This window comes from Stigmatopora nigra, chromosome 2, assembly GCF_051989575.1.
Source record: "Stigmatopora nigra isolate UIUO_SnigA chromosome 2, RoL_Snig_1.1, whole genome shotgun sequence".
NCBI lineage: Eukaryota > Metazoa > Chordata > Actinopteri > Syngnathiformes > Syngnathidae > Stigmatopora > Stigmatopora nigra.
In genome coordinates, this window is record NC_135509.1 from 10,581,179 (window position 1) to 10,609,138 (window position 27,960).

The following is a 27,960-nucleotide window of genomic DNA, read 5'->3' on the forward strand; positions in this document are numbered from 1 at the left end:
CCAACCGTGTTTGTGCAACGGATGTGGAGGTGGTTAATTATCTCGCAGGCCAGCCAATGAGACGGTGAGCTGGGTCGGACAGCAGCCAATGGGAGGGTGGCGGGATATGTAGACGTCATTCGTACAGCCACTCCATTCACAAAAATCCACCTCATTTGCATTGATGTCATTCATTAAATGGGAAAAGTTACATTACTCAAATCGATAAAGAACCCCCCACCGCCTACTTTTTTAAATGTAATTCAGGGCCATCTATTGGTAATGGGGCATACAACACATTCACATGTGAGAGCCGTAATTCATTCCAACCGGTCTAAGGTCCCCAATATTACCCCAGAAATCCTTTAAATGTTATAAAAGTATACCAATCTGGAATAAAATATGTGCAAAACACAAAAAAGAGAAAGGGTGTAAGAAAATTAATTCTCAATGGATGTAAAAACATTTTCCATTCTGGGCAAAAGTTTGGCAGCTGAGTAAACATACATACACACGAATGTAAAGAAACAGCTTTAAATGATGCTCACCTAACCTCAACACAGATCTTTCCTTTAACCCTAGACTTAGCCAAAACCCTAATCAGCTAATCCATAGATGTGACTCATCGTTTACATTTGTACTTCTCGTGTGTTTTGATGGTATCATGCCATGTCCGCTTCCACCACAAACAAGCATGTCGCGTGGAAGCAAGAGAAAAGCATCAAAGTCTATTGAGCTAATGGAGTGATTGGAGACACTAACGATGAGGGGGAGACGGGCCTCTGTCCGGCTAGGCCACCGCCACCCACGCGTTGAGTAAACGAGTCGTCCCATCTCCGATCAATGACCGCTGTTTCCCCAAAGCAATTACACAACTCTTTGTCATGTGTTGTTGTCATTAGCAGCCGTGAGTGTACGCGTGCACTTGTGTGTATTTGCCTTCCAGTGAGGGAAAAGGTTCCAAAGCATCGACAAAAATATGTGACTCTATAATGGTCTGCTATAAACAATTTAACAAAACAAAAATGTTTATTTCTACTATAAAATATTGCTCAAAACATTATAACCTTAGAAATAGTATTTGACAAACAAATTAGCCCATAGTTTGCTGGGATAGGCTTCGGCACTCCCCCAACCCACGTGAGGAGAAGCGACATGGCAAATAAATGAATAAACAAAAAAAAATATTAGTTAAAAATTAGTTTTGTTCACTTTTTTCTGTCGTAATGTAACTACGCCAAATTATTTAAACATTTACACCTTAGACTAAAACCAAAGAAAACTAATATTTCTTAGGTGCAAAACACAATGTTGAAGTGATTTAAGGATCTCCGCTTAAAAAAAAAGTTATTTGCTGTCATCTTGTGGCATCTATCAGCCTCTACAACACCTCTTTGGGGCTGTCAACCAACATTTTTTTTGTTAAAAAATACCTACCCTCAAATGAAAGGCAAAATATGTTTATTAAAATAATAAACGCACGAAAATGATCACTAATGCAATACTTGGTCGAAAATCTTTCATCAGTCAGTGTGTGTCTGTCAAGTCAATAAATGTGTGCGGTACTATATGTCAAAGAAGCAGGAAGGGAGGGAGGGCTTGTGCGTCATAGAGGAACCCCATTAGACAGTATGAGCCTTTTAGTGCTATTGAGCTCAGCGGGCTCACCCGTGTCAGGTGCTAAATCATCTCCGGGTGGCTCGAATCTGTTTCTAACCCGCCGTGGACCTTCTTCTAAACCCACTTCTTTTGGTTCAAAGCCTGTTTGAGGGTGTAAAGGGGTTTCTGGGCCCAGTCTTGCCATTCCTAGCGATTTTTGGCACATATGTGAACATGATCTGGCTCTGTGGCATTGACTCAAGTGTAAGCCAGTGAAACCCCATTGAAAAAAAGACTCACGTTTTTGCTTTTGTGCATTTGATCCCCTCGGAATCACCGAGTTCAGTCTGTTTTAAAATTGTTTTACAGGTTGAGAGTAAAAGGCAACTTTAGAGGCTTTGAATGTAGTCCATTCCTGGTGCATTTGGTGGCCATGTGCATTTGTCTATTGTATTTTTATTTTTGATGCACTTTTTTTTAATTATCAGGTCACCAAAAAAAGAAGTGAAAGTGGTTATTAGGGCATTCACATCATACTCCTTCCCAAGTCGAGTTAACCCAGACCATTCTGACTCATTTAAAGTTTCCTTTCAGTTCATGGAAATAAACACAACTTTTTATTGTTGCAACAGACAAACAATACAGTAACCTTTTAAAACAGTATATAGTACATATTATTTTTTATTTAAAGGCAGCTTTGAAATCATAAACAGGATTATCGTGAACTTCTTTAAAGGCCCCCCTTTTTAATCAATGTTAAGGAATGTTTCATTAACTTGCTGTGGTGAACTTATTTTCATGTTACATTTGATAGGAAATTAAGAATGTTTATGTCTTTATGGCGATAGAATATTTTTAGTTTGATTTTCAGAAGGGATCAATTGTATTCTTCTGAGATTTACCAGGAAATAGAAGGATTGATAAAGCCACCTACGTCTAGCAACGCTCGCAAGCGTGTTCGTGACCGATATCGGCAGAAACAGACTAATGAGTGTCTTTGACTCCCGGAAAAGGGGAAAAACAATTTAAAAGTGTCGCATTCAATATTTTAAGTGGCAGAAACCGCCCACTCAGAAAGGGGAAGACGTCAATATGTTTGCACCATGGCGTGGTGAAGCCAGCCAAGATGCCACGTATACGAGCACAATAATGTCATACATGTGGAGAAGCCATCAGGTCATGGAGAACATAATGATTTATGTTTGCTCACGGATCCCGGCGGTCCCGAGATGAGGCGCTCAGGATAAATCACTTCCAGAGAAGAACCTGCTCTCAAGTCATTATCCCCCTAATGGCTCTCCATCTTCAAATCTAATCAGACGCCTGCCACCAATGAAGGGCCTCGCACATGATTGAAATACAGGTCAAGCTCAACCACTGCGATCATGGATTGTTTTCTGATTACTGTGTAAAATATGTGAGCAGTTTTCAGATTTTTGTCAATATTCTACCTTTGCTGTATCTTCTGTTTGCCAGATCTTTCTTTTAAAAGAAAAAAAAAGGCTCATGACTTGAGGATTTCCAATTTGGAGTCTCCTGCTTCATTTGGCATCTTCTTATTTGGCCTTGTCAGAAGTTGGCCCTCTCCTGAGTGCTGCTGACTGTGAAGTCCACTAAACAGTGAGTGATGGCCCTCCACCGACGTGCAATACCACTCCAAAGCCAACATGGCGCGGCTATTCTTAGAGGAGCAGACGCAGATGAAATGGATGATGAATCCTAAGAAGATCTTATGCAGTTGACTTGGCAAGCACAATGGCTACCACTTCATTCCTTCTAGTGTAATCGTGATAAATGAAGTTTCTAACGGCCTCAAGCTCTCTTTTGTGTTGCTGTACTTCATTTGTTAGTTTCTCACTATATCGATTAACCGGGGTCACCTCGCTCCTTTTTTATTTACTCTTGCAATGAGTCACAACATCCGGAATTTTTCATTTGCATGATCATTACAAAGACTGAAAAAGAAGCTCACCATAAGGAAGTGACATGAGGCTGATTGTCACAAGCAAGAATCTGACTATAAACGACAGCATTGTAATGGACGAGAAAGGAGTGCGATCATACTTTGCTGACAAAAATAGTCTGGAAAAGAGCGTACTTTTCCCTCACTGTGCCTCTTTTTCAGGTTTGTAGTCGTTTGAAGCAGTTTCCAACAAAATTAGCATTCAAATCCGTTGGAGATCTGCATGAAAGCGGCAGTGCGGCAGACAGCCGGCACAAGGCGAAAGCATCTTAAGGGCCGCTTTGGCCTGAGAAGTCATTTGGCTTTCAATCTCGGCTGATCAACTTGGAGTGCATCCTGCGGTATTTATAGAAACTTAAACATTATGCGCTTATGATGGCTGGCCGCCGCCCAATAAAATGCATTTCATTTCTCGGCCTCTGCGGCAAAAGCTCCCATTCGTCGCTTCGCCTTTTTTTCCACTGTAATGGGACTTTCTATTGAATGTGTCCGCTACCTTGCATTCATATCTATAAATGTATCCCGAAATATGATCTAAATTCACATCAGTACACTGTAAAACTTCAGTACAATACTAGTATTGAGTAATATTTTGTCAACGCCACTTTCATTTTTTTGTGGATTCTAATGTGCCACTCCAATTGTTTACGATTATTACAAATATGCATTGTACAACTAAAGGCCTTCCATCTAATAACCGTAAATTCAAACATGAAGCCATCTCGTCTAGTGTCTTCTTCCTCAGCACGATTGTTTTGTGACAATTGATCGAATGACCTTTCTGTGCTGTCTCGCTCCGATGCGCCTTCTTCCGTCCTTATAAAGTCATCTGCGTAGCTGATAAAATATAAGCCAACAATAGTTATCAGGTGAATTTATTGTTTAAATGTACCGCTATTTCAGCCAATTTAAGTCAAATTATATTACATCACAAGCACATGGCTAGATAACTTTTAACTTTTTACTTTTGGTCATGTCCCAGACATACTTTTGTTAAAGTGGCTTGTTTGTTGTACTAGAGTGGTGCTCCATACTGAGACAAAATTATGTGTTTTTTAACACACTTGGCCAATGAAGATGATTGTGATAGTAACATTAAAATGCCTGATCAGTTCAGTGAGATTTTTTATATCTGTAAAAGTGGTCAAACTTATATTGATGATTATCAGTAATTTTATTTTGGATCGGAGACTAAAAACTTGGCCTTCACTGTAGTCCCAATAAAGCCAAGTGCTAATGCAGATAACCATATTCCCTGGTCTTAACTTTCAGAGGACTTAATTTTTTCTCACTTTTCCATCTCTCTTTGCATTTCTTTAAATCCCTATTTATTTAGTTTTAATGTTGTCTCCCACTCTGTGCTGTGTGTGTGCATGCTCGGTATTTTGAATTTTAAAAAGTCTAAACAGAGTTTATACTCCTTATCACATCCTGACGAAAAGAATGCCACTGACATCTACTGTATTGGAAGTGCAATCACATTTTATGTCTATACAATTAAAAAGGCATGTTTCACAGGGTCTTACATATATTAGACGAAATTATATATATGTTAGAATATTATGAAGATGAACTTGTTTTATAATAGGATGGTTAACACTGAAATTCAATACATGCTTCCATTGACTTCTTATGGGATTGATTAAACATTATTGTTGCTGGCTATTCACTTGTTGCATATTTGGCTTGTGTCCATGGTGTTTGCAATCACTTGATTTTGGAGCTGTCCACAAATCTGACCAAGGCTAACATTTCCTTTGAAATACTTTCCCACCCCTAGGGAAATAACAACATTAAAAAGAAGCTCATCAGCAGTGAAGTGGTGAGTCAGAGAAGAGTGTCCGGTCCCGTCCTTTGCGTTTGCAGTCATTATTAATTAGTGTAATCACAGAGCAGAGATGTAAGACATGCTAGCAACACTTTTATTATTTGTTTGTAAAAATGCGGCAGCACCCCCCGCAAATGTAATTGAAGGAATTTTGTTGAGTAAAGAGCAGTAAACAAAAGCACAAATAGCATTTAACCCATCCTGCAATTGTTTTTTTTTTCCATCCCAATAGATCAATTAAGGTATTGTCCTTCTCCATCTCAATAGTTTTATTGGACATAGATTTTAATGTATTGTCCTTCTCGTGTCTATTATTTGCTATATTTTGTTTTTATATATTTATTCATTCATTTTCTGTAATTTCGAATGTTCACCAGTCTAGAAGAAGCGCTAACCACTGAGGCCGCTCCAAATATTTATCACAAATGTTGTTATTTTATGTAAACCCCTTAATCCATTCAAAGTGGGGAGCTTTGGGACCGACTGACTTTTTTTTGCAGCCCACCTAGTTCAAATGGATTGGACGTCTATCACTGTCAATTCCTCTAAAACATGATCATGCAGATCATTCATGTTATGGAATTATAGCAAAAAGTTAAGTGAATCCAGTATGGATAATTTCCAAAGAAGTCATGAATGGTCTTAAAAAATGGGTGCGTGACTGGGGTGTACCCGCCAGCCTGAATGCTGGCTCGTTCCATCACTTCCTGGCAATGTGTGCCAGCTGAGACGTACACTGTGGCTGGGCACTGCGCACCGTGACTCAGGCTGCTCTCCATTTGAAAAATTAAAAAAAGAGGGGAGGGGGGTCATTTGGCAGATTTAAATGAGGCCCTTCCGAGGAAACATGCTGATCTCAGCACAGTGCCTACAATCTCAATCACAAAGGCGGAAAAGCAGCAATGCTGATGTAATGGCGACGTAGGTTGACAAACCAATCTGCCCACTCTTTTTTTTTAACTGAACTGCCATACTTGTCAGAGATCTATAATCTACTTTTATTTGGAGAAAATCTTATACAACAGGTCTCCTCAATATTTGTACACACCCAAAAACACACTGTAGTAGAATACTATAGTAGTTAATATCCCGGAGATTATAGTACAATACTATTTAAATGCACTTTCAGACTATTTAAACAATTCATTAAATGCTATCATTTACTTGAATGTTTTTTAAATTAAAATTTAAAATAAAAATGAAAAAAATCACAAATACGATGTGTACTTTGAATTGAATTTATTTTAAATTAATTAGTTCGTTGTCAATATAGTAATGTAAAAAAAACTATTATAATAATAGTACCATTAATGTCACCCAGTTGTATAGGTATGTATTAATGTATTATTAAAAAGTATATTGCATTAAATTTTTATTCTTTTTTGCCCTTTGAATATGTCAGGTTTAGTGCTGCCATCTAGTGTTCATCTGTCGCACTCTATGTCTGTCATAGCAAGTTTTTTCAATTATTATTGGTGGTAGTAACAACGAATTCAGTCGTTCACAATGGCTGCTTATACCATTGTAATTCGATATAATAACATAGTAATCCCTGCAACCCTAGTGAAGATAAAGCGGTTCAGAAAATGAATTAATGAAAAAAAGTCTACAGATCCAAGCTCGATTGATTTTCCTGTGACGTCACACAAGGCAGGAAAACCAATCAAGAGAAGAGCCACCCGGCAAAGAAGGAGAGAAGCGCCGCGTAATCCACGCAAATATGGTCAGTGTGAATAAAACACCGCCTGGTAAAACGTTATGTACAACGTTTATACACATTATATGCCATTATGCCACATTTGTGTGGAAAAATATAACAAAAAGCCTGTCCTCCGATGGCTAGCATTAGCTGGTTAGCTATTCAAGTTTGGAGTGTACTGTGAGTAAGCAAAACAGCTTAGCCCTAGCTAATGTTAGCATCGTGGAAGCCTTCTAAACGTTTTCACTTTGTTCTTATGTTTGGCGAACCTTGCATTAAAGCGTGTTTCTGTGCAGACTGAGCTGCGGTGTTGCTTTCTGACACGCGAACATGATGATAATGCTCAGCTTTATGCTATTTAAGATGGTAGTGCTAGGGTAGTCCCGAACCGGACTTTCATTTTTCCGTGAATCAAATAAGGTTTTATTTGACAACTTTCCATAATAATTAAAGCTATCATAAACGTGATTTTAGTGTTTAAAACATTTCCCGACAAAATACGTGGAGATAAATGAAAACTCAGTGACTCCCTATTGTTTTTTTCAAACGACATGACACATTAGTTTAATTTAGCCAGTTTGAATCGACAGTTACTATATTTGATCGCTTCTAACTCCACTTAATCAACCCCGATTGGACATATACCTCCCTAAATAGCAGCTGAAGAATTAATTTATATTTATTAGACTACTACTTTTCATTCAGTTATTGTCACGTTTTCCCTTCTGACTTTGTTGTCAGCTGTATTTTCATTGGTGGATCCTACCATTCAATGTTAAGCGCTACATCTTGTGTTACTACAATGAATTATTTACCTGGTAACATAAAGCCCTCCTACTATAAAAAGTCTTGTGGATGAGTATATTAAGCAACAGTTTGTTTTAGTTGAAGCAAATGGCGACTCAAGATAATTATGTAAGTGCAGTATCTTCATGTTTTTGTGACCCAGTGTTGTTGACGTGCTCTTTTTGTCATTTTGTGCAGTTTCGCAATCAGTATGACAACGATGTGACCGTATGGAGCCCACAGGTACGCTGTCTTTGAATCGCCAACAGGTTATGTAGAGTATAAAAGTGTTCACTTTGTGCTAAATTTGTGAAACTGTTTGGGAATGTTTAGGGTCGCATTCATCAAATTGAGTACGCCATGGAGGCTGTCAAGCAAGGATCTGCCACTGTGGGACTCAAATCCAAAACGCAGGCGGTCCTTGTTGCACTGAAGGTATAGTGATGCTCTTGAATTTTTTGCTCATAATAAATGAATTTGTAAAGCATTTTATCTGTATACAAGAGAAACATGAACTCAATAGAATCATATGATCGACTGTGTCTTATGTACAGAGAGCTCAGTCAGAGCTGGCGGCCCACCAGAAGAAAATTCTCAATGTTGACAACCACATCGGCATTTCCATTGCCGGTCTCACTGCAGATGCTAGGCTGTTATGGTGAGTCACAATTGTCTGCATTAGAGGGCACTTAAACTTTTAGGTTATGTCTATCTGAAAGAGGCTGCCTATTTGTCTCTATTATCCAGGCCATCTACTCTGGATGAAAATGGACATTTATTGCCTTTAGTTAATTTTTTTTCTCTCTTGCAGTAACTTCATGCGCCAGGAGTGTTTGGACTCTAGGTTTGTATTTGACCGTCCCCTGCCCACGTCACGACTCGTCCATCTCGTCGGCAGCAGTATCCTTACAGTCCAAGGACACGTAGAATTTTAACTCATTGGCCGCCATTGAAAACATCCAGTTCATTTTGGGTTGGAGGGATGGCAGCCATTATTCTGCCAGCCCCTTCAGTCATTATGAATAGGCCATCTGTCATTGGCAATGGCATAGGCTGGGTTAATTGTCACTACACATCTCTTGCATAATGGTTTCATAGTAACAAGAGCAGCTGTCGTCCTTGACACAAGATCAGAAACTCAAATCCCAACACAACGATACGGAAGGAGACCATACGGTGTCGGTCTGCTAATTGCCGGCTATGATGTGAGTTGACTCGCTTGCCTATTCCTGAACTAAAAGTTTTGTTGTTTAGAAAAGTGTTTTTTTGTGCTCCAGGACATGGGTCCTCACATCTTCCAGACGTGCCCGTCAGCCAACTACTTTGACTGCAAGGCCATGTCCATAGGTGCTCGGTCGCAGTCGGCCCGCACCTACCTGGAGAGATGCATGGACAAGTTTGCAGACTGTGAGCTCGCCCTCAGACCACACTAGAAATAAATGCTCATTTTGAAAAGCTAAGAAAATATAGTGCATGCCTGTCAACCTCGGCAGTATGCAATAAATTCAAGATTCTGTAGATGTCACTGTATGACGCTGCCAACTCGAGATCAGTTTTCCAAAAAAACTTACTTTTTTTTGTTGCTTTTACGCTCTATTCTTAAACAAGTTATGTAATATTCAGGTAATCTGAATGACTTGGTCCAGCATGGTCTAAGAGCCCTCAGAGAAACTCTCCCCACTGAGCAGGACCTCACCACCAAGGTACTCGTCACACTTTACTTGTATAACGCTGCTGTATTTTTCCCCTGAAATTCCTGTGCTTAAAAAAATGCAATTTATTTAATAATTCATGTTTCAGAATGTTTCCATTGGCATCGTGGGTAAGGATATGGAGTTCACCATCTATGATGATGACGATGTTGCCCCCTTCCTTGAGGGACTGGAGGAGAGGCCGCAGAGAAAGGTGATGATGGCATCAATATTCCAATGCAGGCACACAAGTTGTTTTTTGACAGAATGATGTTTGCTGATAAACATTTTCGTCGGGTCAGGTTGCCGCGCCCGCAGACGACGATGCCGCCGCTGCTCCAGAGGTACCCGACGAGCCCATGGAGCACTGAGGCTGTATCTACCGCTGACGCACTTCCTGTTTGTGACAAAAACGTTAGCAATGTGCCACCTACCCGAAAACACAACCCCTTACATATTCTGCGGCAACAGTCAATGAGTGCTTTTGTACGGGTAGAATGTACCCTGTATTCAACAAATAAAGTCCCCTTTTTTGAACTCACTTGTTTTATTGTGCATTTGTTATAGATTAGTGATATCATACAACTATGTAGCATTTTCTGGGGATGTTAACAAAAAACTGAACCATCACAAAACCATGACTGATTAGCTGACTGGGTTTGAGTATCCTCACTAACGATTAAATTACATTTCAAATGAGGCATTTGAACCTGGTGTTAATATATAAAATATGCTGCTTTACTCAGTTATCATTGACGCGCAATGAGGCAGACTTGAGACATATTCCCTTTTCATGTTTTTTTCCGCACTGTCACAAAACTCGAGCGTCCCTGGGTGGGCTCGAACCACCAACCTTTCGGTTAACAGCCGAACGCGCTAACCGATTGCGCCACAGAGACATGCTGGGAGCATTGCAGCTGGCCTTTATTACTCCGAATACAACTTATGTGTTTGGCTTTCTGTTAGTTTATATATAATTAGCGCTCGTAAAGGGCAAGGTGCGTTATTTGTTTACTAGCCTATGAGTGCCTCTTTGCAAAGATTTTAGCAGCCAATTCGCCTACACGCGCACAACTACAGTACAAGTAAGTTTCAATTATAACATGCTATGGATGTGTATTTATAGTCGTTGTCGATATATATTGACGGATATAAACTTACGACATATGTTTCTTGTAAATTCGTTTGAATTACGGATCTTTTTTAAAAACTATTTCTAGGTTTTTTCATGTAAAACACATTGAAAAACAATTATCAATATTTGTATTAAATCTGTTACATCTTGTCCTTTAAGTGATTAGCAGGGTAACTCTTATCAAATGCAATTTAAAAACAGAAAACTTTATTGTTTCAAGTACAAACCATCTTTAAACAAAAACAGCCTAATAATCCACAACAGAAGATATACGTGCTCCATTTGTAACAATTCCATACAATAACATCAGGAATTTTGTGCATTTTCAGGGTTTTTTTTTCACTTTAAATAAATTGTGTTCAAACTACTGGCCATTTGGACCTTCCAACTTGTATATATCATAGTTTGGATGACAGAAAAAATGTGGGTTTCACAAAAAAGGGGATGGAGGCATTACCCTTGACAGCTACTATGACTCATACTAGAAAGATCAGAAAGCATCAACAACTAAAATTGTAACAATATTTGTCTTATTATTTTGGAGGAAAAGCTAAAATTGCTACTTGGTGACTATCATAATCATCATCAATGAACCGATTCACAGTGATTTCTTATGTTTTGGTTCTGAACATGTGATAAACAAGTGTATATTAGTTTAATACATTGGGTAATGTGACTTTTAGAATTAGTAGTGGCCTGGTCCTCAGAGGAGAAGGTTAAAACCCTCTCACGTAGTTAAAATTAACCTCAATGACCACCATTTGCATTTGCTATCAAGAAAAGTCCAAGAAAGTGAAAATCTGCTTTCCAGCCATGCAACAAAACAAGTCAGGTGTCACTGAGTCTCCTTCTTGCTTCGTCTTTTGTTCCGCCGTCGCACTTGTCCACCGCCCCCGTTGACCACTTGCGCCTCCAGGCGGGCCACGGTCTCTCGTTCCACAGTGGACGTCATCTTCAAGGTGATCTCCAGCTCCTTCAGCACGCCCGGTAGCTCATCCTCCGGCATACCCAGCTCAGGCTGCTCCTCCTTGCCTTCACCTTGCCTCTGCTCCATCTCATTTAAACCAACTTCCTGTATCTCATCTTTACCTGCAGTGTCATCTGCTCCGTCTGCGTCCAAGGGAACGGTCTCTGAATAGTCGCCCTGGTCGTCTTTCGTGCCAGGAGGATGTTGACAGCAGCAGTGAGACCGCTCCCTCGAGTCATGGGAATCTGCTTCTTTATAGTAGATGTGACATAAGATAATAATACTTTTGTTATGGGGCGGTGATGCTTCCTACCTTGTTCCCGTGGTCGGGTGTTGGGTCTCGCCACGTCCTCTACCAGCTGGCCTTCATGCATTGCGCGAGTAATTTCTGTCAACTGTTGAAGGAGACTCTCTTGGTCAACGTTCACTTCTCTATTGTCTCTGTGGTATAGGCAAACAGATAGAGAAAGTTTAGTTGGAGGTCTATCATTAGCTTGTTAGCATTTTAGTTGTCATGGCGAGCACCTGTCAGGGCTGCGGTGTGCCTTGGATACAATGTTCTCCATCGCCATTTCTGTCTCTCTCAGCTTCTCCTGTAGCTGAAGAAGTTCAAAGTCGGCTGAAGAGGAGAAGATTTGTTTTTAGCTATTTGATTTATTGGCTGCCATTGATGACGATAATGACAATTTGAACCGGGAGAGGCCGGCATCAAATGTTCGCTGCTGGCCCTCTCAGTGAAATCGGATCAGATGTCTATCGGCGTCGATGGCCTCGAATGAGTTCATAATGCGAGTCATGGGGAAGCAAGTGAGTGAGTATCGTGACTCACTGATCTTCCGCTTGGTGTTCTCTGAGCGCAATGAGGAGAATCTGCACAATGGAGGTTGACTGCTCCCCTTTGATGTGATCTGAACACACACAGGAAAACAAGTTTGCATGGAGGAAAGAATAAAGTCTCATTGTTGGTAATAATACCAATGAAATGTTGTAAACGTCTCACTTTATGCACAAATCACCAACATATTATTTTGGCTTTTTTCAAATACAAATAATGCTATTAATTTGCCTTGACCTAAACAAGATTTGAATAAAAATCTCATTTCATTTCATCAAAAAATGTTCATGTAAAGTGATGGTTTTATTTTGAGATTTCAATGTCACTTCACCACAGGACTACCTATGTATGTATCTTGGTTGTAGGCTGTGTGAGAGTCACCTTGAAGAGGATATAAAGGATGTAGAGTAAAATTCCAAATCCGTAAACGGGGATTATTTGTCCAGCCAGGTTGGATTTGGCGGCTGTTCCCAGCCCACCTCCTGCCCCCGCTCCTTTGGTACGGGCGACAACAGCCTCCGTCTTGTGGCCCCTGGAGGAGGAGCTGGACCCCACCCTCTGGCCTCGGGCTTCTGGGGCCATTTGACGATGGACCATGGGAGGAAAATGACCTGTTGCAAATGTAAGACAACCTTTTCAACATTCTAAATTCAAAATCAATTACGAATAAATTAACATCATTTTGATGTAAAGTTAAATTACAATTTCCAAAAAAATAACATTAAAAAAAATAGAGGAAAACGAAGTTCATATGAAAATATTATGTATTTATTAATTTCTTATTCCTCCACACCGAGTAAAATATAATAACAATATGAATTCATACACATGCACACAAACAGAACTAATAACTACATGAATATTAAATGATCTTAACAGAGCCCTGGTAACAAATACACTATAAATCCGTACATTTTTTGGTCTTCATTAGCGTTCTGTCGAGCATTAGTTCACCTGAGCTCTTTAGCGCCCCTCTCCTCTTCAGGGAGAACAGTGTAATTACAAGGATGTTCAAGCATCAGCAATCAACCACATTACAGAAGGACACACGACTATTGGAATAGAATTACTGGTATCCCTCGAATATATTTGTCATGGTAAGAAAATAAATAGGACACACCTTCGGTACCACTCGCATCCTTCCTGCCGCGAGATAACAACATCCTGGGAAGCAGCAGGGCTACGCACAACACTACGCATGTGGCCAGCGTCACCTTCTGGAACGTGGACATCACCATGGCGACACCCGGCGAAAACACTTCATTCATCAATTAGAGTCACACTGAATGCTAATTGACAAAACGGTCGTGGCTCCTTGTAACCTCGTCGAGGTCGCTTCTCGGCCCATCGATTGGATTTCGCTACAGAACCGGAAGTGTGACCTAAATGCGATGGCAATGTTTGGCCACAAGACGACGCCAAAGCATAGCAACAGGATTCTTAACAACACCTCACTTTCAAAACGTCTTTTCACATAGAAGCAACATATACTTAGTTTTGAATGACAATTGAATGAAAAGTATATCATGCTTTGTATTTATTAGGTAACCTATGCAAATAGAGTTCATTCAGCGAAAAAGAAAAGCCTTTGGTAATGAGGATCAAACTCATTCTCAGTTCATTTTTGTTTGTTCTTGCGTGCCACATTTGGCTTTTACCATTAAATAAGGTTTTATTTTCTGGGGTCTCTTGGAGCCTTCAAGTTGGAGATCCATCTTTTAAGTTCTTGCTCCTGTTCATCTTCACTTTCACATCCATGTGTTGTTTTGACCTTCGACACGGTTTCAACATGAAGTCCAACAAGTTGGAGAAAGTCCCAAAAAGTATTTTCATTGGTCCTCTTGAGCCTACATGAAATAGAAGAATACAAATTGACAAAAACAACCAAACAAAGAGCAAAAAAAAAGAAAAACATGTTCAGGTTACCAGTTACTGTGGTGGCCTCTCAACAGCACCATTAAGATGGCCACCTTCATAGTCCAATTGGCACAGGATCATGTTGTTCTTCAGGAAGAAGCGGTCGCCCACACAAAACCTAAATGCAGGAAAGGTAACTTTGCCAACAATTCTAGAGGATATTTCTCCCAAGACATGGGAGTCTAATTCTTGCATACTAATGCATACTACGTAAGCCACAATGCTAACTTTACCGCTGGCGGCACAGCTGGCAGGCGAAGCAGTCCAAGTGGTAAACGTTATCCCTCGCCCTCATCACCATCTCAAAGGCGGGGATCATCTTAGTGCAGGCAGAGCATTTCCCTGTCACGCCGAAGAGCCTGAGCGAGAACAGAATGCTTCCAAATCAGACAGTAAAAACTGCAATTTTAAGAAATTCCAAAATCTTGTTGGTCTAGCTACGTGTACTATCATTCAAGAAGATTTATTGACGCATTTGCTACAGTGACTAATCACCCCTCACAGTTCAAATTTGTTGGACATCCATCGCTCCCAATGGCAGCCAATGTTCTCCAATAAGGTTCTAGTATTTTACCACAAAAAATGACAAACTTTTTAACGACCGAACCAAGACTTGATCATCTGTCAGGTTTTCTGCTGCTAATATGCTGGAAAATTCTGATGCGGTGACTCATGAGTAGTGTCACCACTGCTTGGCACATGAAGATAAACCACATAAGAACTTGACATGTAAAAGGAAACCATCTCGCAGAGTCCCAGCATGCCGTGGAAGGTCATCGAGCGAGCTTGCCATGGTGCAATCTTGGTGAACAAAAAGAGCAGCGGCGACTGCCATGTTCTCATCTAACGAGCGACCGGCACCTGGTGGGCTCTGTTCCCTCTGCCCCCTTTTTAACGAGGCTACGCGGCTCAATGCTAATTCTCCACTAATGGTCCAATTAAAAGAAATCACATGGTTCTAATCCCGCTCTTCAAAGAGCTCCGGGACGGGCCCATGACGAGGAAAGCGGGAGGCGACGGGGCCAATTTAACCGTCAAAGGGGGCTTTTTGCTGGGCTAAGTGCGGCGTGCGGTTAATGAGCGACTTAGCGGCCAGCAAATCCAGATGGAGTGCGCGCCAGGCCCGACAGCACATGAGCTCGGCGAATCAGGAGGTGTGCAGCTGACCGCTGAGCTCGTTATTTCCCCAAAGAAGTCTCAGCGGGGTCGTCGGAGAAACAACCACCATCCCATAATAGATACTGCTCAACGGGTTATGATGATGAGCTATGATTTCATCCTTATAAAATGGGGGAAAGTGACTTATTATATTGGGGAATTTGGATTTTTATTCTTTTCCAAATGGGGCAACGCAATGGAACAGTGGTTCGCTCATATGATATGATTCAGACCCAAAAAATCCATGTTGACTGCAGTGAAGACTGCATTGTCCAATCATGCCAATGTCAGTCAAAACTTTTTCTTTGTTAATGTCTTTGGATATAGATTGGTCTTTTTGTACCTTATTTCCTTGAAGACCAGTCATTTGGCATAGACTCAACTGACTAACCCCCTTCACTCAAATGGGGCATACTGATGGATGGATCATAATATTGCTGTTAGCCATATGGCCTTTTGTTTGACCTTTCTGCCGCACCGTTGTGAGGTTTTTGGTTTGAGTAGATGTCAACATTGTACAGAACCAGACTGCCTTCACCAATAGTACGCAAACTAGACTTAATCTCGACTCTCCTACATTTATTCTATTCACTGCAAATGCTGGTTCTGTCTTGGTCTCTACACTGCAGAGTCAAGGTCTCAACTCCTCGATCATTTGGTGTCAACTCATCCAAAACTTGGTTAACTCCAAACATAATTCACCTGTACCTTGTTTATGCACTAATATACTATCAACTGTGGGACCCCGTATACACAAAACAGTTTGTCAAATACACCTACCGTATTGCGGATGTAGTTACATCAAGCTCTCGAAACAGCAATGGTAAAGACTATCAATACGTGCAAAATGGGGTTGTGATTATTGATTGAAGTAATTTCTTCTATTCATTTTGTATTCATAGAGAAATAAGACAAATTCTAATTCTGTGTCACCTCAGGTAGTCTCTCCGGCACAGAATGAGGTTGGCTCGGGTGTAGAGGGTGGATCCCACCTGGCCCAGGCGGCAGTCGCAACAGGTGCATTTGAGGCAGTCTTCGTGCCAGTAGCGGTCCAGTGCCTGCAACATGAAACGGTCCCTGATCCTGCCGTTGCAGCCGGCACAGCCTCGAGGCTTCTCCCTGGACTGGAAGGACACCACAGACACGCCTACGGAATGAAGGTAGGAAAGGGGTAGAAATGTATGAAGCAAAGTTTTATCTTTCTTTTGTGTCAGGTTTAGTGTGGGACACGCTTAGTTTTACAGAATGCTCAATGCGGAACAATGTATCGATAAAATGTTCCTATTAATTTGAGTTGGATTCAGATTTTTTGTCTAAAAAGTCAAGGACACAAAATTTGAGATCATGATGACAGTTCAAATGCCAAAAAAATGCCGTTGAGACTATTTCTCCAAATTTTGATTGGAAAAAGCCTAAATCAATATTTGTTATCTGGCTTCAATGATCATCTTTTACTATGGCAACACTGAGTTTTATTTTTAGGTCAAGCAAAACTGATTTTCTAAGACTAAAAAGTTTGCTCACTTTTGCCCCAAGTGAGGACTCTCATTATATAAAAACAAAGAATTATGTTTTTACATGATGGAGTTTCTGAGAAAAATGATGTCCACATCACCAGTGGATGCCAGGCCCTTGTACTCCAAAATGTAACATTGTAGTCTTTGACAACCAAATATTTGATGTCCACACATGTTGTTGCCAGGTCATAGGGAGTTAACTAATATAGGCAGCTAGCAATACTAATAGAATCATTAAACATTACCCTATCTTTTTCATCAGTGGTACATACATCAGAAAAAAAACAGATCTTTGGATATTCATTGAGTTGATTTGTCAAATTTATAATGTCTTGATTGACTTAATTTTTGGTTTTGTTGCACAACTTCATTTTCATTTCATTTTTGCTGATTCTGGTTGAACTTATTTGTACTGCATAAGAATGTGAAGAAGATACATTTCAGATTGTAAAAGTTCTAACTACCTTATTTAAGGACAGTTCATCACAGTTGAAAATCCCACACAACATTACCCATAGTACCTCAAGCAAAGACATTTCAAGCTGCAACGTGCTTAACAACGAACATAGTGAACTTCCCTGCAAAAAAATGCAGTGACCACATTATACTTCCTAAAATGAGCATAAAGAGGCAATCACTCACTGTCCTCCTTGTCCAGCACCATTCTTCTCTCCAAACACCGCTATCGTCTCCACTCTAGTCTCCGAGGAAGCAATCAATCCCGCAAAAAGTTTGTCAAGCGTGAAAGTAGCTTCTTCAGGTGGAGGTGAAGCGGCACGCGTCCGCCGGCGTATGCTTTTTTTTCTCTTAAACGGGAGAAACCACTGGTTTCCCCTTTTCCTCCTCCTCCTCCTTCTCCCAATGCTGCGTCTTATCTGAGCTGATGTCAGTGCTCAAGCATTCCTACTTCACGTGTCGAGGCTGCTGCTTCCTGCAATGCATCCATCCTCCACCCCCTCAAGAACTATAGCTCTCTCTCTCTCTCTCCCCTTCCCGCACTCTCTCAGTCTAATTATATGAAGTCATTATGCTCAGCTCTGATAGTAACCCCCAGAACCCCTACCACCCCTCCCTGAATCAATTATTCAATATGCAGTCACACACCAGGACTGCCGCGGCCTGAGGTGCTTTCGAATGAGCTTATTCAACTCCAAGGACAGCAATTATCTCCGGGGCGCCCTGTCGCCATCGCCGCGCTCCACAGACGATCAACTGTTGGGCTGCTGAAGGCACATTGGTGGAGAGCTTCCACGCAAAAAAGAGACCAGTCGAATAATAACAAAGTGCGCACAACTCTGGAGAGTACAACAGTCCTCCAGAGGGTTTGTGAGATTAAGAATGCTCAAAATATGAACTCCGCTTGATTAGGTTTGCATGATTCAACACAATTCCTTTAATGGCTGTAATCGGGCTTTGTTGTTTGTTTTGTGCACTGTAAAGGAGAGAATGGGCCCTAAACGTTTTTTTTTTAAATAATTAATTTCTTGGTCATTTACCGATAATGATGGTAATAAGCGTCCAGTATATTTGAAATACCACAGTAAATGCCAGTAAATACGTGAAACTACAGTCCCTGTTGAATTTGCAAATAGCACATGGCAGGGATGACTTGTTGTGTACACACCAAATGTCTTTATTTGAAAATAGTTTGTTTGCTAGTATTATTTGAGAGCTAAACATTGTTTTATTTTCTCTGATTTCGAAATTGTCCCTAGTTATGAGTGTGGGCGTAAATGGTTATCTGTCTTCTTGTGCCATACGATTGGCTGGCCACCAATTCAGGGTGTCCCCCGCCTGGTGCTCATTATTGGCTGGCTCCAGCACCCTACGCGACCCTTAGCGGGTATGGAAAAAGAATGAATACAGGATTTTTCTTACCTTTGGCTTTCAAGGCATAATTCATTTGGTTGTACACACCAACACACATTAGGCAGTTTTCTTACTATTTAAAAAGAATGACATGGGTACCCTTTTAAGACTTGTGTGAACTTGGCCCCCGACCCGACGTAAAAAGAATTCAGTCTTTTTCTTTTTCCAAGACAGCGCCATCTGTTGATCCATACCATGGCCATACCAACTCTACATAACCTTAATAAATAAAGCAAGTTGAAATTTCAAACAGCCCTGGGACTTATGCGTGCTTTGGATCGTTTTATTCATGAGTCAAGACTCTAAATAGGACAAAGTGTGCTGAGGTCATTACTTATCATTACCATTGAGCGCATTATTAGCCCCTGCAGATAGATTATCGGAACATGACAATGATTTTCACGTCAGACGAATGCCATGCAGCCTCTCGGCCGAGCTCATTAGACGCCGCGGCGTAAACAACATGGCCCCCGGATCAGGTCGCACTAATTAACCAGCACCATCGACCCACTGTACTCTCATTATGCAGCCTCTCATCTGATCGCATGTAGGCCGTCAAGGCGCTCAACCATTGGCGCACTAATTAATCAGCTGATGAGGTGCAAGCCGAGCTCTGGTTTCCCCCCTCATCATCATTTGAGGCCCACGCGGGAGCTAATTAGCTACATTATTAATGCGCCTAATTAAATAGTTTCTCCCGGTAATCACGCCAGCCGTGACAAATGGCGCTAGCGTCATTATTTTGACGTGCATGAACGCCAGTCAACACGCAGGGGTGGCAAGAGAACTCATGCGCTGTACATAAGTAAAGCCTTATTGATTGGATTAATGTGTACCACTGCTAGTTTAGATGTTAAAAAGTAGAAAAGTTTGAAATCAATTATTTTAATATACTTGAATCACTTTGGATGAAAGAAATCTACCTAACACGGCAACAGACGTCCAATCGATTTGGACCGAGAGGGTGGGCACCAAGGTCATAAGGGAATGGACGTCTATCGCTGTTAATTGTGAGTAAAGAGTATTCGCAAAATATTTGTACTTGGCAACTTCCTACCCACGCACCATCAAGCTGGGGTGAGTGGATTCCCCCAGCTTAACGTTGCGGCCCCTTCACAGACACGGGGGTATCATTAGGTTAATTGCGCTAAGAGCTGTCTGTGGCTGACATTAAAGGTGAGCTGAGGTTAGTTCGCTAATTAGCAGCCAGTGGAAATAGAAAAAGCTTTTTGGCCATCTGCTCATGTCCTCAGAGGGGGCGAAAACAAAGGGCACAGACAAATATAGACGATGTTTAGTGAGCTCACCTCACAGCGACTGCCTGCCTCTGTGCGTGTGTGCGTGTTTCATTATGAATCAATGCCGTCTTAATTGAGCCCCCACCCTTCATTTTTCAAAATTCTAGAGCACATTTCACCTGCAGGCAATGAAAATCTTGTTCTGACATGTAGTGTCTGCTATGCAGACAACCAAATACTTAAAATCTATCAAAACCGTATGTATACTGATGTTTGGGCCCACGTTTAATTTTTAAGACCCTAAAGTGGCTGCTTTAAACTATAAAAAGAATCCAACTTGTGTTTTGTCCAGCACTGAGCTTTCTTGAGAATGTTTTGTCACTACTCATGATGGACATGCCCACTAAATCTTAAATTATGAAGGGCATTTATGTGCTTGTGAGCCAAAGGCCAGTCGTTAAAGTTTGCCTTCACGTCGCACCCACGCAAAAACTTTTTTTTTTTACCAAAATACTAATATTCTGCAATGGGCAGAGAGGCCACATCGCTCCTATTTTGATCTGACGGAATTCATTTCGATGGATGGAGATTGTCGTCTTTTGGAAGTCATCCAATTTGCTGTCGGTGGTGCAGAGTTGTGAGATTGGCGCGACGGAAGATGTGCTCACCAGCTGTGAGATTAAGGGGAACTGATCGATGGCCCTCCTGATTGGTTGGCGCCACGTCCCACCAACCGTCCAATCCCCCCGTGGTCAACGGGCTTGTCCTCGGCGGAGCCAAAAGCAATTCTTCCTCCTCACAGGGGCCAAATAAGAGCACTGACCTAGAGCTTCAAGGCCACGCTTGGAGGCGCCGTCTCCGTCTTGTCTGAAGGAAAAACATTACGTTGAAGGGGAAAAAACATGAAGGCACTGAAATTAGAAACACTAGCGTAGTATCATGGAGAAGAAATAAGAGGAAACGAGGAGCACATTTTGCTATCCAATGTGCGGCCTTCTTTTTAAAATACATCTTGGTTTGTGAATCAACTTGTCCCAGAAATGACCTGTCAATCAAATGCCATGTGGGTGGAACTCTCATCTGTTTTATTGTGGAAATTTCTAATGCATCGAGGATTTTTATTTTGGAGTGCACGGGCGATTTTAATGTGTGGCTTTAACCTTTTCAGGCACAAATTATGTTGTGTTTTTTTTCCCTCTTACATGACAGGAATAGACGTCCAACCCATTTTGGCTGAATGTATTGGATGTCTAGCACGAGTGAATTATGGGAATTCGCGGCCAGTTTTCTGGGTTTAAATTTATTAAATGTCTATTGCACTTTGCTGTTTCCAAAAAGTTAATATTAGATTTAAAATCACTGTTTATTTCAGTTTACATTCATTTTTGTCTAATTACATTTGTTTTAAGTAATATAGTATTAATTTTTACAACAACAACAAAATATTTATTCCAAAAATATGCATATTTATTATTGCTGATACATATATACTTTTAAAATGATCAAAAATAGTGACTTGCTCTACAAAGGGTTAAAAGTCTTAAATGTCAAATTTGGAATATCTGTGCACTGTAGTTATCACTGCTAAATAATATCAAATGAAAAAATAAGACATTTTTCATTGTTTGCTGCTATCTAGTGGCCAGACTGGTGCAGTTTGTGTCCTTTTTCATAATGACTTCATGGTAGAAGAAATCGAGTGAGTATACCTCTGACAAGAGCCAAAAAGATGAGAAATATTGTTTGACATTGTGTCACCTGGTACCTCTATTTTTTAATACATTTTAAAATGTATTAGATGGCCACTATCTCAATAAAAAAAATGTAATTATTGAAGGAATTTCCACCAAGTCACTCATTCAGTTGACAAGGCCAATTTTAGATGGCTAATTTATTTCCATAATCATCTTACAGATGTCACTCAGAGAGCCCTCACCAAGAAGATTTACACAGCTTTATATTCTTTCACTTTCTAAATTAGAGATCCAAAATGTAGCCCAAACTTAACAGATGCAAAGTATGTGCTCTACCACCATGCTACTTCCTCACTGCCATTTCATTTCATCAATTGAAAATCCTCATGTAATACAAGAAATGTGTCCTGGGCTGTGGCGACATCATGTGGCGTTTGTGACATATACAAACACTAAGATTTACACAAACATAGAATTAAATTACTGTAGATTCCATTAAATTTGAAGCTACACATTTTCCCTCTTGTTCAATTCATCTCAAAACACAGTTCTGATCACACAGACTTCCTCCGCTTGCCAAACACATTGTTGATAAGCTTAGCCATGGACTTGGAGCCACTGTAGCGGCGCCGGTCGGCACGATACTTCAGGTGCTCCATCACCTGCCTCATGAGCTGCGTGAACAGACAGGCAATGTCCTGGTAGCTCTCGGCCGCTGAAACTTCCTGGAAGTGGCAGCAGGTCTCCTGCGCCAAGCAGCGGCCTTCTTCCTCACGCACTTGTCGGGCATGGCACAGATCCTGTTTGTTACCCAGCAGACACACGGGGACTCCCAGATGCTCTCTGGAAATACCAAAAGTCAAAGTTAAAGAAGGCAGCCCATACACATTAAATTTGTTGCTTAACAAACACTGTCCTTAGATTAATTCATCTCTAACATCATTCACAGAGATAGTGGGAGTAAAACCAGGATTACATACATGTGATGTGGAACATGTGCTTTATCCTATGATCCATGCCTATTTTGACCTCTAGAGAGAATTAAAGAATGGAGATGCTGGGGATTGAACCCAGGACCTCATACATGCAAAGCATGCGCTCTACCTCTGAGCTACATCCCCTCTGATTGTAGTATGTCTCTCTTTTGAAAAAATGGGTTAATACCTCATCAGTCTTAGGCTGAAGAAGACTTGTTCAAAAAAATTGGGGAAGTCACTTCTGCGATGTAATTGCGCAATAAATATGTTGGAGATTGGACACCAGAAATAATTTACGGGAAGGAAACACTAGCACATTGCTACATTCCTTCCCATCACACAGTGAGTGATGAATTTACCCTCCAAAACAATTGCTTGTGACCTTGTGAACCATTTGCAAGTAGACAGAAAACAGTTGGAGATGCTGGGGATTGAACCCAGGGCCTCATACATGCGAAGCATGCGCTCTACCTCTGAGCTACATCCCCACTGACAGAGCTTTCCCTCTCCTGAATTACTACCATGGACCTAATGTGAATGGCCCACCAAAATAGTTAGTTGCTGCCCTCTGCTCCTTTTGCAGCCAGATCAAAACTAATTGGAGATGCTGGGGATTGAACCCAGGGCCTCATACATGCGAAGCATGCGCTCTACCTCTGAGCTACATCCCCACAGTTGCACATTTCCTTGCTCCTCCAAAAATTATCTTAATATCTCATCAAATTCATGCTGAAGATACACACGTTCAAGAAATGATCTGAGTTGGGAAGTCATGTGTGATAGATTTACCCTCCAAAATGGCATCAAGACTTGTTACATCAGACTGAAGAAACACTTGTTCAAAAAATTGCCTGTGCTGGGTAGTCACTTTTGCAGTGTAATATTGCTATGAAGATGTTGGGGATTGGACACCAGAAATCATATACGGGAAGGAAACACTAAAGCATTGCTACATTCCCTCCCATCACACAGTGAGTGCTAAATTTACTCTCCAAAACAATTGCTTGTTATCTTGTGAACCACTTGCAAGTGGACAGAGAACAAATTGGAGATGCTGGGGATTGAACCCAGGGCCTCATACATGCAAAGCATGCGCTCTACCACTGAGCTACATCCCCAGTGACTGCAGACTAAATAACGGAAATTATGGATTAGAAGCACACACTACCACTGAGTTATAGTACCTCCTATAATACTGTGATAAATTTATCAACGATCGGGGTAAAGGTGTTTGCAACAAAACAAAAGACAAATGGAGATGCTGGGGATTGAACCCAGGACCTCATACATGCGAAGCATGCGCTCTACCTCTGAGCTACATCCCCTCTGTAAATAACTATGGAATCATCCCAAAAAATCTGTTATTGTCTCATCACTTTCACGCTGAAGAAATGCTTGTCCAAGAAATTATCTGAGCTGGGAAGTCACTTTTGCTGTATAAAAATGCAATAGAGGCTGGGGATTGAAGAAAGGATATCATACATGAGAAGCAAACACTGCCACTAAGTTATATTCCATCATATCATTCTGTGATAAATTTACCCTACCTACAGTAATCCCTCAAATATCACAGTAAAGTTGTTTGCAACAGCATGAAAGACAAATGGAGATGCTGGGGATTGAACCCAGGACCTCATACATGCGAAGCATGCGCTCTACCTCTGAGCTACATCCCCTTCAGTAATGTGTAATTTTCTCCTCCAAAAAGTCTGTTAATATGTCCTCACAAAAAAACCGTATATCTTTGGAAACACTTGTTAAAGAAATTGGCTGTGCTTGGGAAGACATTTTGACAGTGTAATACTCTATAGACACACTAGGGAGTGGACGTTGGCCCTGAAACATCGGAAATAAGTACTAAACCAGAGTCACAATCCCTCAGGTTGTAGTCTAATGTGTATTGCACACCAATAGACTTGCTGTCCACTCAATTTGTAGTCGGAGTGAAATGCAGATGGCAGGGCCCTCAGCAGAGGACCTCATACAAGCAGGCATTCACTATACCTCTGAAATTCATCAAAAACTACTGTTAGATAAACTACCATCAACAAGCTCTTAGTCAATAAATCATCAGGGCCCCACAGAGAAGAAACACTTTTTTTCCACAAGATATTAGCTCTGCAGGTACTAGTTCACACTCACAGAGAAATTTATAATGGAGATTCTGGGGATTGAACACAAGACCGTGCACATGTAAAGCACACGCTCTACCACTGAGCTACATCCCCACTTCACTATCTAGATTGCAAAAGTTGCATTCAGAATAAAGTCATAACTCCTGATATGACCAATAGTTTATTTAGATCTGTTTTTACCAGACTAATATGAATTAATTCTGATTTTACACAATATTTAAACATTTCAGATTGTACAAAATTTAGTCTGCAACTATTGGGCTAATTTTCTTTTTACTGTTCTATTGCCCCCATTAAGAGCAAATGACTAACAATTATGTTTTTCACAAATACAATTAATTTCATCGTGACTCAGTGGGTCTGGAGTGGGAGCATTCCAACTAGCTACCCCGGCATGAGGAACTGTGAACAGCTTCAAAGAAAGTAGGACAGACCTTTCTTAACTTTCTTTCAAGATTTCAAACACGCGCCCTTGTTGTCTTCACTCTATTAGATAAGATAGTTTTGATTGATAAATCAGCAGAAGATTGTCATCTCAAAATGTTACATCATTTTTGATGCACTAATGAAAACTTGATTGCAATTTGAACCCTGTAATATGTTCAACTTATTTCAAATTAAGTTTCAAACTTTTTTTAACACTAATGTAATGAATGCAGTTTTGAATGCTATAGTAATTGGATGTACACATTCTTACCCTTTTTCCTGCCGGCGGGCCTCACGGATCTGCCGCAGGATGCTCCTGGCGTCAAGAAAGGAAGCGCGATCACTGATGTTATAGACCACCACAAAGCCATCTGCCCATTCCACTGGTTCCTCCAGTATGCACCTGGCTTCTGAGGTCTAACGAGACAAGGTGACACAAGTTCAATTACTTTGAATGATCACTACTGCCAACTAGTGAGTCCAAATATTCTAAATTAATTGGACGCAGTTAACTTGATATGACTTCTGATATTCTCATTCATTTATTTTCCATGCCCATCGGGCCTGTTGGAGCCTACCCCACCCAACTGTGGGGGGAGGCGGAGGATTCGCTGAATTGGTTGCCATCCAATCACAAGGCACAATGAGACGAACAACTATTTAAGGGACAATTTAGCGTGTTCGGCCAGCCTACCAGGCATGTTTTGGGGATGTGGGAGGAAATCAGAACACCCGAGAAAACCCAGGCAGGCAAAGGGATTGTCGGTCCACCTGTGTGGTATTTGCATGTTCACCTTGGGCCTGTGTGGGTTTTCTCCAGGTTCTCTGGTTGCCTCCCATATTAGAAAAAAATGCATGGTAGGCTGATTGGACACTCAAAATAGCCCCTAGATATGAGTGTGAGCGTGAATGGTTGTTTGTATCCTCGTGCCGTGCGATTGGCTTGCCACCAAGGGAGTCCCCCGCCTCTGGCCTGAAGTCAGCTGGGGTAGACTCCAGCACCCCTAGGGAGGATAAAGCGGTTCAGAAAATGAAATGAGAGGAGATGTGAAATATTAGACACTTCAAGGCCTACGCTTGCAAGAGTGTTCTTTTCTTTTTTCATTGAAATAATTTCCTGGAGTTCCTTCCCCATTGTTTGGCTAATATTCTGGGTGATATTTAGGAAGATCGCATGCACGAAGCAATGAGAACATTTAAATTCCTCCACCTGTATTGGCTCCATGAGGACTTTTTGCTCCTAAGGATGGGACAATGTTCTGAAAGCCTAAGGCCGTTCCAATAAAACACTCTTTTGTGTGTGTGTGTGTGTGTATGTAATTGGTGGGGGTTTGGGTTTGAGTTATGCATCTCTTTTCTTCAAAGGCCTGCACATGGCCTTGGGGTACCTGTGTGGATCGCTTCAGATTCCCTTCTTGATGAGATTGTAGATGTATGAGGTCAATTCCAGGTCTACTTATGTGAAATGCAGCGAGATGTTTCAATCCTGCCTGCAAGTGTTTTACAAGATGTTCAAGTCTCTCATTGGAAAACTCCCTGGGTCTTGTCCACTCAGTAGGCTTTTTCCTTCATTTTAAGACATGTGTACTGTTTGAGGCTTGGCGTAAAATTATTGGGGTTTGCATAAGAAATCGAAACCTTACTGACTGTCACTCAGTTTATTTAACTCGGATAGTTTCGGTGGTAGGAAACAAGACAACACAGAGATAATAAGATAACAGAAAAAGATGGCAGATGTCTGGTACCTGTGAGCAAGGATCAAACACCTCCAAATTCAGTGTCCTCCCATCAATGGACAGCCTTTTTCGATACAGAGAATCTGTAGTGACCCCAAAATAATATAATAGCATCTTTTAGATACATGAGTAATCAAGACCAAGTCGTTTAAGGATTGGGCAAATCTTCCCATTTTTCAACTCACTGCTGTCGGAAGCGTATTCTCCGATGAAGCGTCTGGTCAGGAAGCGCACGAGGACCGCTGAACAAAATGAAACATTGAAGCGTATCAGCGTACCCAGCGTGCCAGGGTGGTTTCAAGTGTGTCAACAAATTTAGGGGTGGTGGGCAACGAATGTCAAGATGCTGCCAACGGTTGTTGCCAGCGTTGGGGCGAAAGCCAAGCCTTACATGAAAGAGGCGATTGGAAAGGCTGTCAGCTTTTTGTTTTTGGGCCAATTTTGCAGCTTTACACAGCGTCACTTTCACTTAGTCTCGCAAGCATTACTAAGAAATGACTATGCTCATTGAGGATGCAGAATAAGGCACACCCACGCCGATATCATTTGACAATATATATGTATTTATCATGGCTATCATGGCCCATACATACATATTTAAATATATGTATTTTCCAAATAGAGCATATACAGCACGACAATCATGATAACTCCCTCAAAAAAGAGGCTTACCTGACTTTCCTGCTCCTGGGCTTCCCAGCAAGGCCAACTTGATGTCGTTCATGCTTGCACTTCTGCACCCGTTAGACTCCCGTCTTTTAACGGAGACTCGTCCCAAAGTGGGAGGGCGGCGAGAGGAAGGAAAACAAGC

The 27,960-nt window shown here is 41.2% G+C and overlaps 3 protein-coding genes, 1 long non-coding RNA gene and 7 other non-coding genes across 14 annotated transcripts; 2 read left to right on the forward strand and 9 right to left on the reverse strand.

Moving 5' to 3' along the window:
- Positions 1-6,977: 6,977 nt before the first annotated feature.
- On the forward strand, positions 6,978-10,086 carry psma1 (proteasome 20S subunit alpha 1). Its single transcript, XM_077744358.1, has 10 exons — positions 6,978-7,092; positions 8,053-8,097; positions 8,188-8,289; positions 8,409-8,512; positions 8,666-8,754; positions 8,989-9,059; positions 9,132-9,261; positions 9,478-9,557; positions 9,655-9,759; positions 9,848-10,086. Exons 1-10 carry the CDS (start codon positions 7,090-7,092, stop codon positions 9,914-9,916), a joined length of 798 nt encoding a protein of 265 aa, XP_077600484.1. The 5' UTR covers positions 6,978-7,089; the 3' UTR covers positions 9,917-10,086.
- A 284-nt stretch (positions 10,087-10,370) lies between these two features.
- On the reverse strand, positions 10,371-10,444 carry trnan-guu (transfer RNA asparagine (anticodon GUU)). The gene has a single exon. It is a non-coding gene; the product is annotated as a tRNA-Asn (tRNA).
- A 55-nt stretch (positions 10,445-10,499) lies between these two features.
- On the forward strand, positions 10,500-22,713 carry LOC144188149 (uncharacterized). The gene is made up of 4 exons (XR_013324924.1): positions 10,500-10,630; positions 12,929-13,104; positions 16,496-16,717; positions 22,096-22,713. It is a non-coding gene; the product is annotated as an uncharacterized LOC144188149 (long non-coding RNA).
- ric3b (RIC3 acetylcholine receptor chaperone b) lies at positions 10,866-18,162 on the reverse strand. Of its 3 annotated transcripts, none has more exons than XM_077710666.1 (6): positions 13,603-14,324; positions 12,864-13,093; positions 12,477-12,555; positions 12,173-12,266; positions 11,961-12,088; positions 10,866-11,895 (listed from the first exon to the last, which is right to left on the reverse strand). In XM_077710666.1, the coding sequence occupies exons 1-6, from the start codon at positions 13,748-13,750 to the stop codon at positions 11,516-11,518; spliced, it is 1,059 nt and encodes a 352-aa protein (XP_077566792.1). In that variant the 5' UTR covers positions 13,751-14,324; the 3' UTR covers positions 10,866-11,515. The 3 variants fall into 3 exon arrangements, 2 of the variants coding, with proteins under 2 accessions (XP_077566792.1, XP_077566791.1); XM_077710665.1 differs by having other exon boundaries at positions 10,866-11,898; XR_013324923.1 differs by lacking the exons at positions 10,866-11,895; positions 11,961-12,088; positions 12,173-12,266; positions 12,477-12,555 and adding exons at positions 14,409-14,517; positions 14,633-14,758; positions 16,491-16,704; positions 17,717-18,162 and having other exon boundaries at positions 12,945-13,093; positions 13,603-14,329.
- rerglb (RERG/RAS-like b) lies at positions 22,045-27,957 on the reverse strand. Of its 2 annotated transcripts, none has more exons than XM_077710668.1 (5): positions 27,822-27,957; positions 27,335-27,391; positions 27,159-27,232; positions 25,685-25,830; positions 22,045-22,718 (listed from the first exon to the last, which is right to left on the reverse strand). In XM_077710668.1, the coding sequence occupies exons 1-5, from the start codon at positions 27,871-27,873 to the stop codon at positions 22,430-22,432; spliced, it is 618 nt and encodes a 205-aa protein (XP_077566794.1). In that variant the 5' UTR covers positions 27,874-27,957; the 3' UTR covers positions 22,045-22,429. The 2 variants fall into 2 exon arrangements, with proteins under 2 accessions (XP_077566794.1, XP_077566793.1); XM_077710667.1 differs by having other exon boundaries at positions 27,159-27,243; positions 27,334-27,391.
- trnaa-ugc (transfer RNA alanine (anticodon UGC)) lies at positions 22,925-22,996 on the reverse strand. The gene has a single exon. It is a non-coding gene; the product is annotated as a tRNA-Ala (tRNA).
- trnaa-cgc (transfer RNA alanine (anticodon CGC)) lies at positions 23,269-23,340 on the reverse strand. The gene has a single exon. It is a non-coding gene; the product is annotated as a tRNA-Ala (tRNA).
- On the reverse strand, positions 23,452-23,523 carry trnaa-cgc (transfer RNA alanine (anticodon CGC)). The gene has a single exon. It is a non-coding gene; the product is annotated as a tRNA-Ala (tRNA).
- Positions 23,899-23,970, reverse strand: trnaa-ugc (transfer RNA alanine (anticodon UGC)). Its single transcript has one exon. It is a non-coding gene; the product is annotated as a tRNA-Ala (tRNA).
- Positions 24,106-24,177, reverse strand: trnaa-cgc (transfer RNA alanine (anticodon CGC)). The gene has a single exon. It is a non-coding gene; the product is annotated as a tRNA-Ala (tRNA).
- trnaa-cgc (transfer RNA alanine (anticodon CGC)) lies at positions 24,457-24,528 on the reverse strand. The gene has a single exon. It is a non-coding gene; the product is annotated as a tRNA-Ala (tRNA).
- Positions 27,958-27,960: the final 3 nt, after the last annotated feature.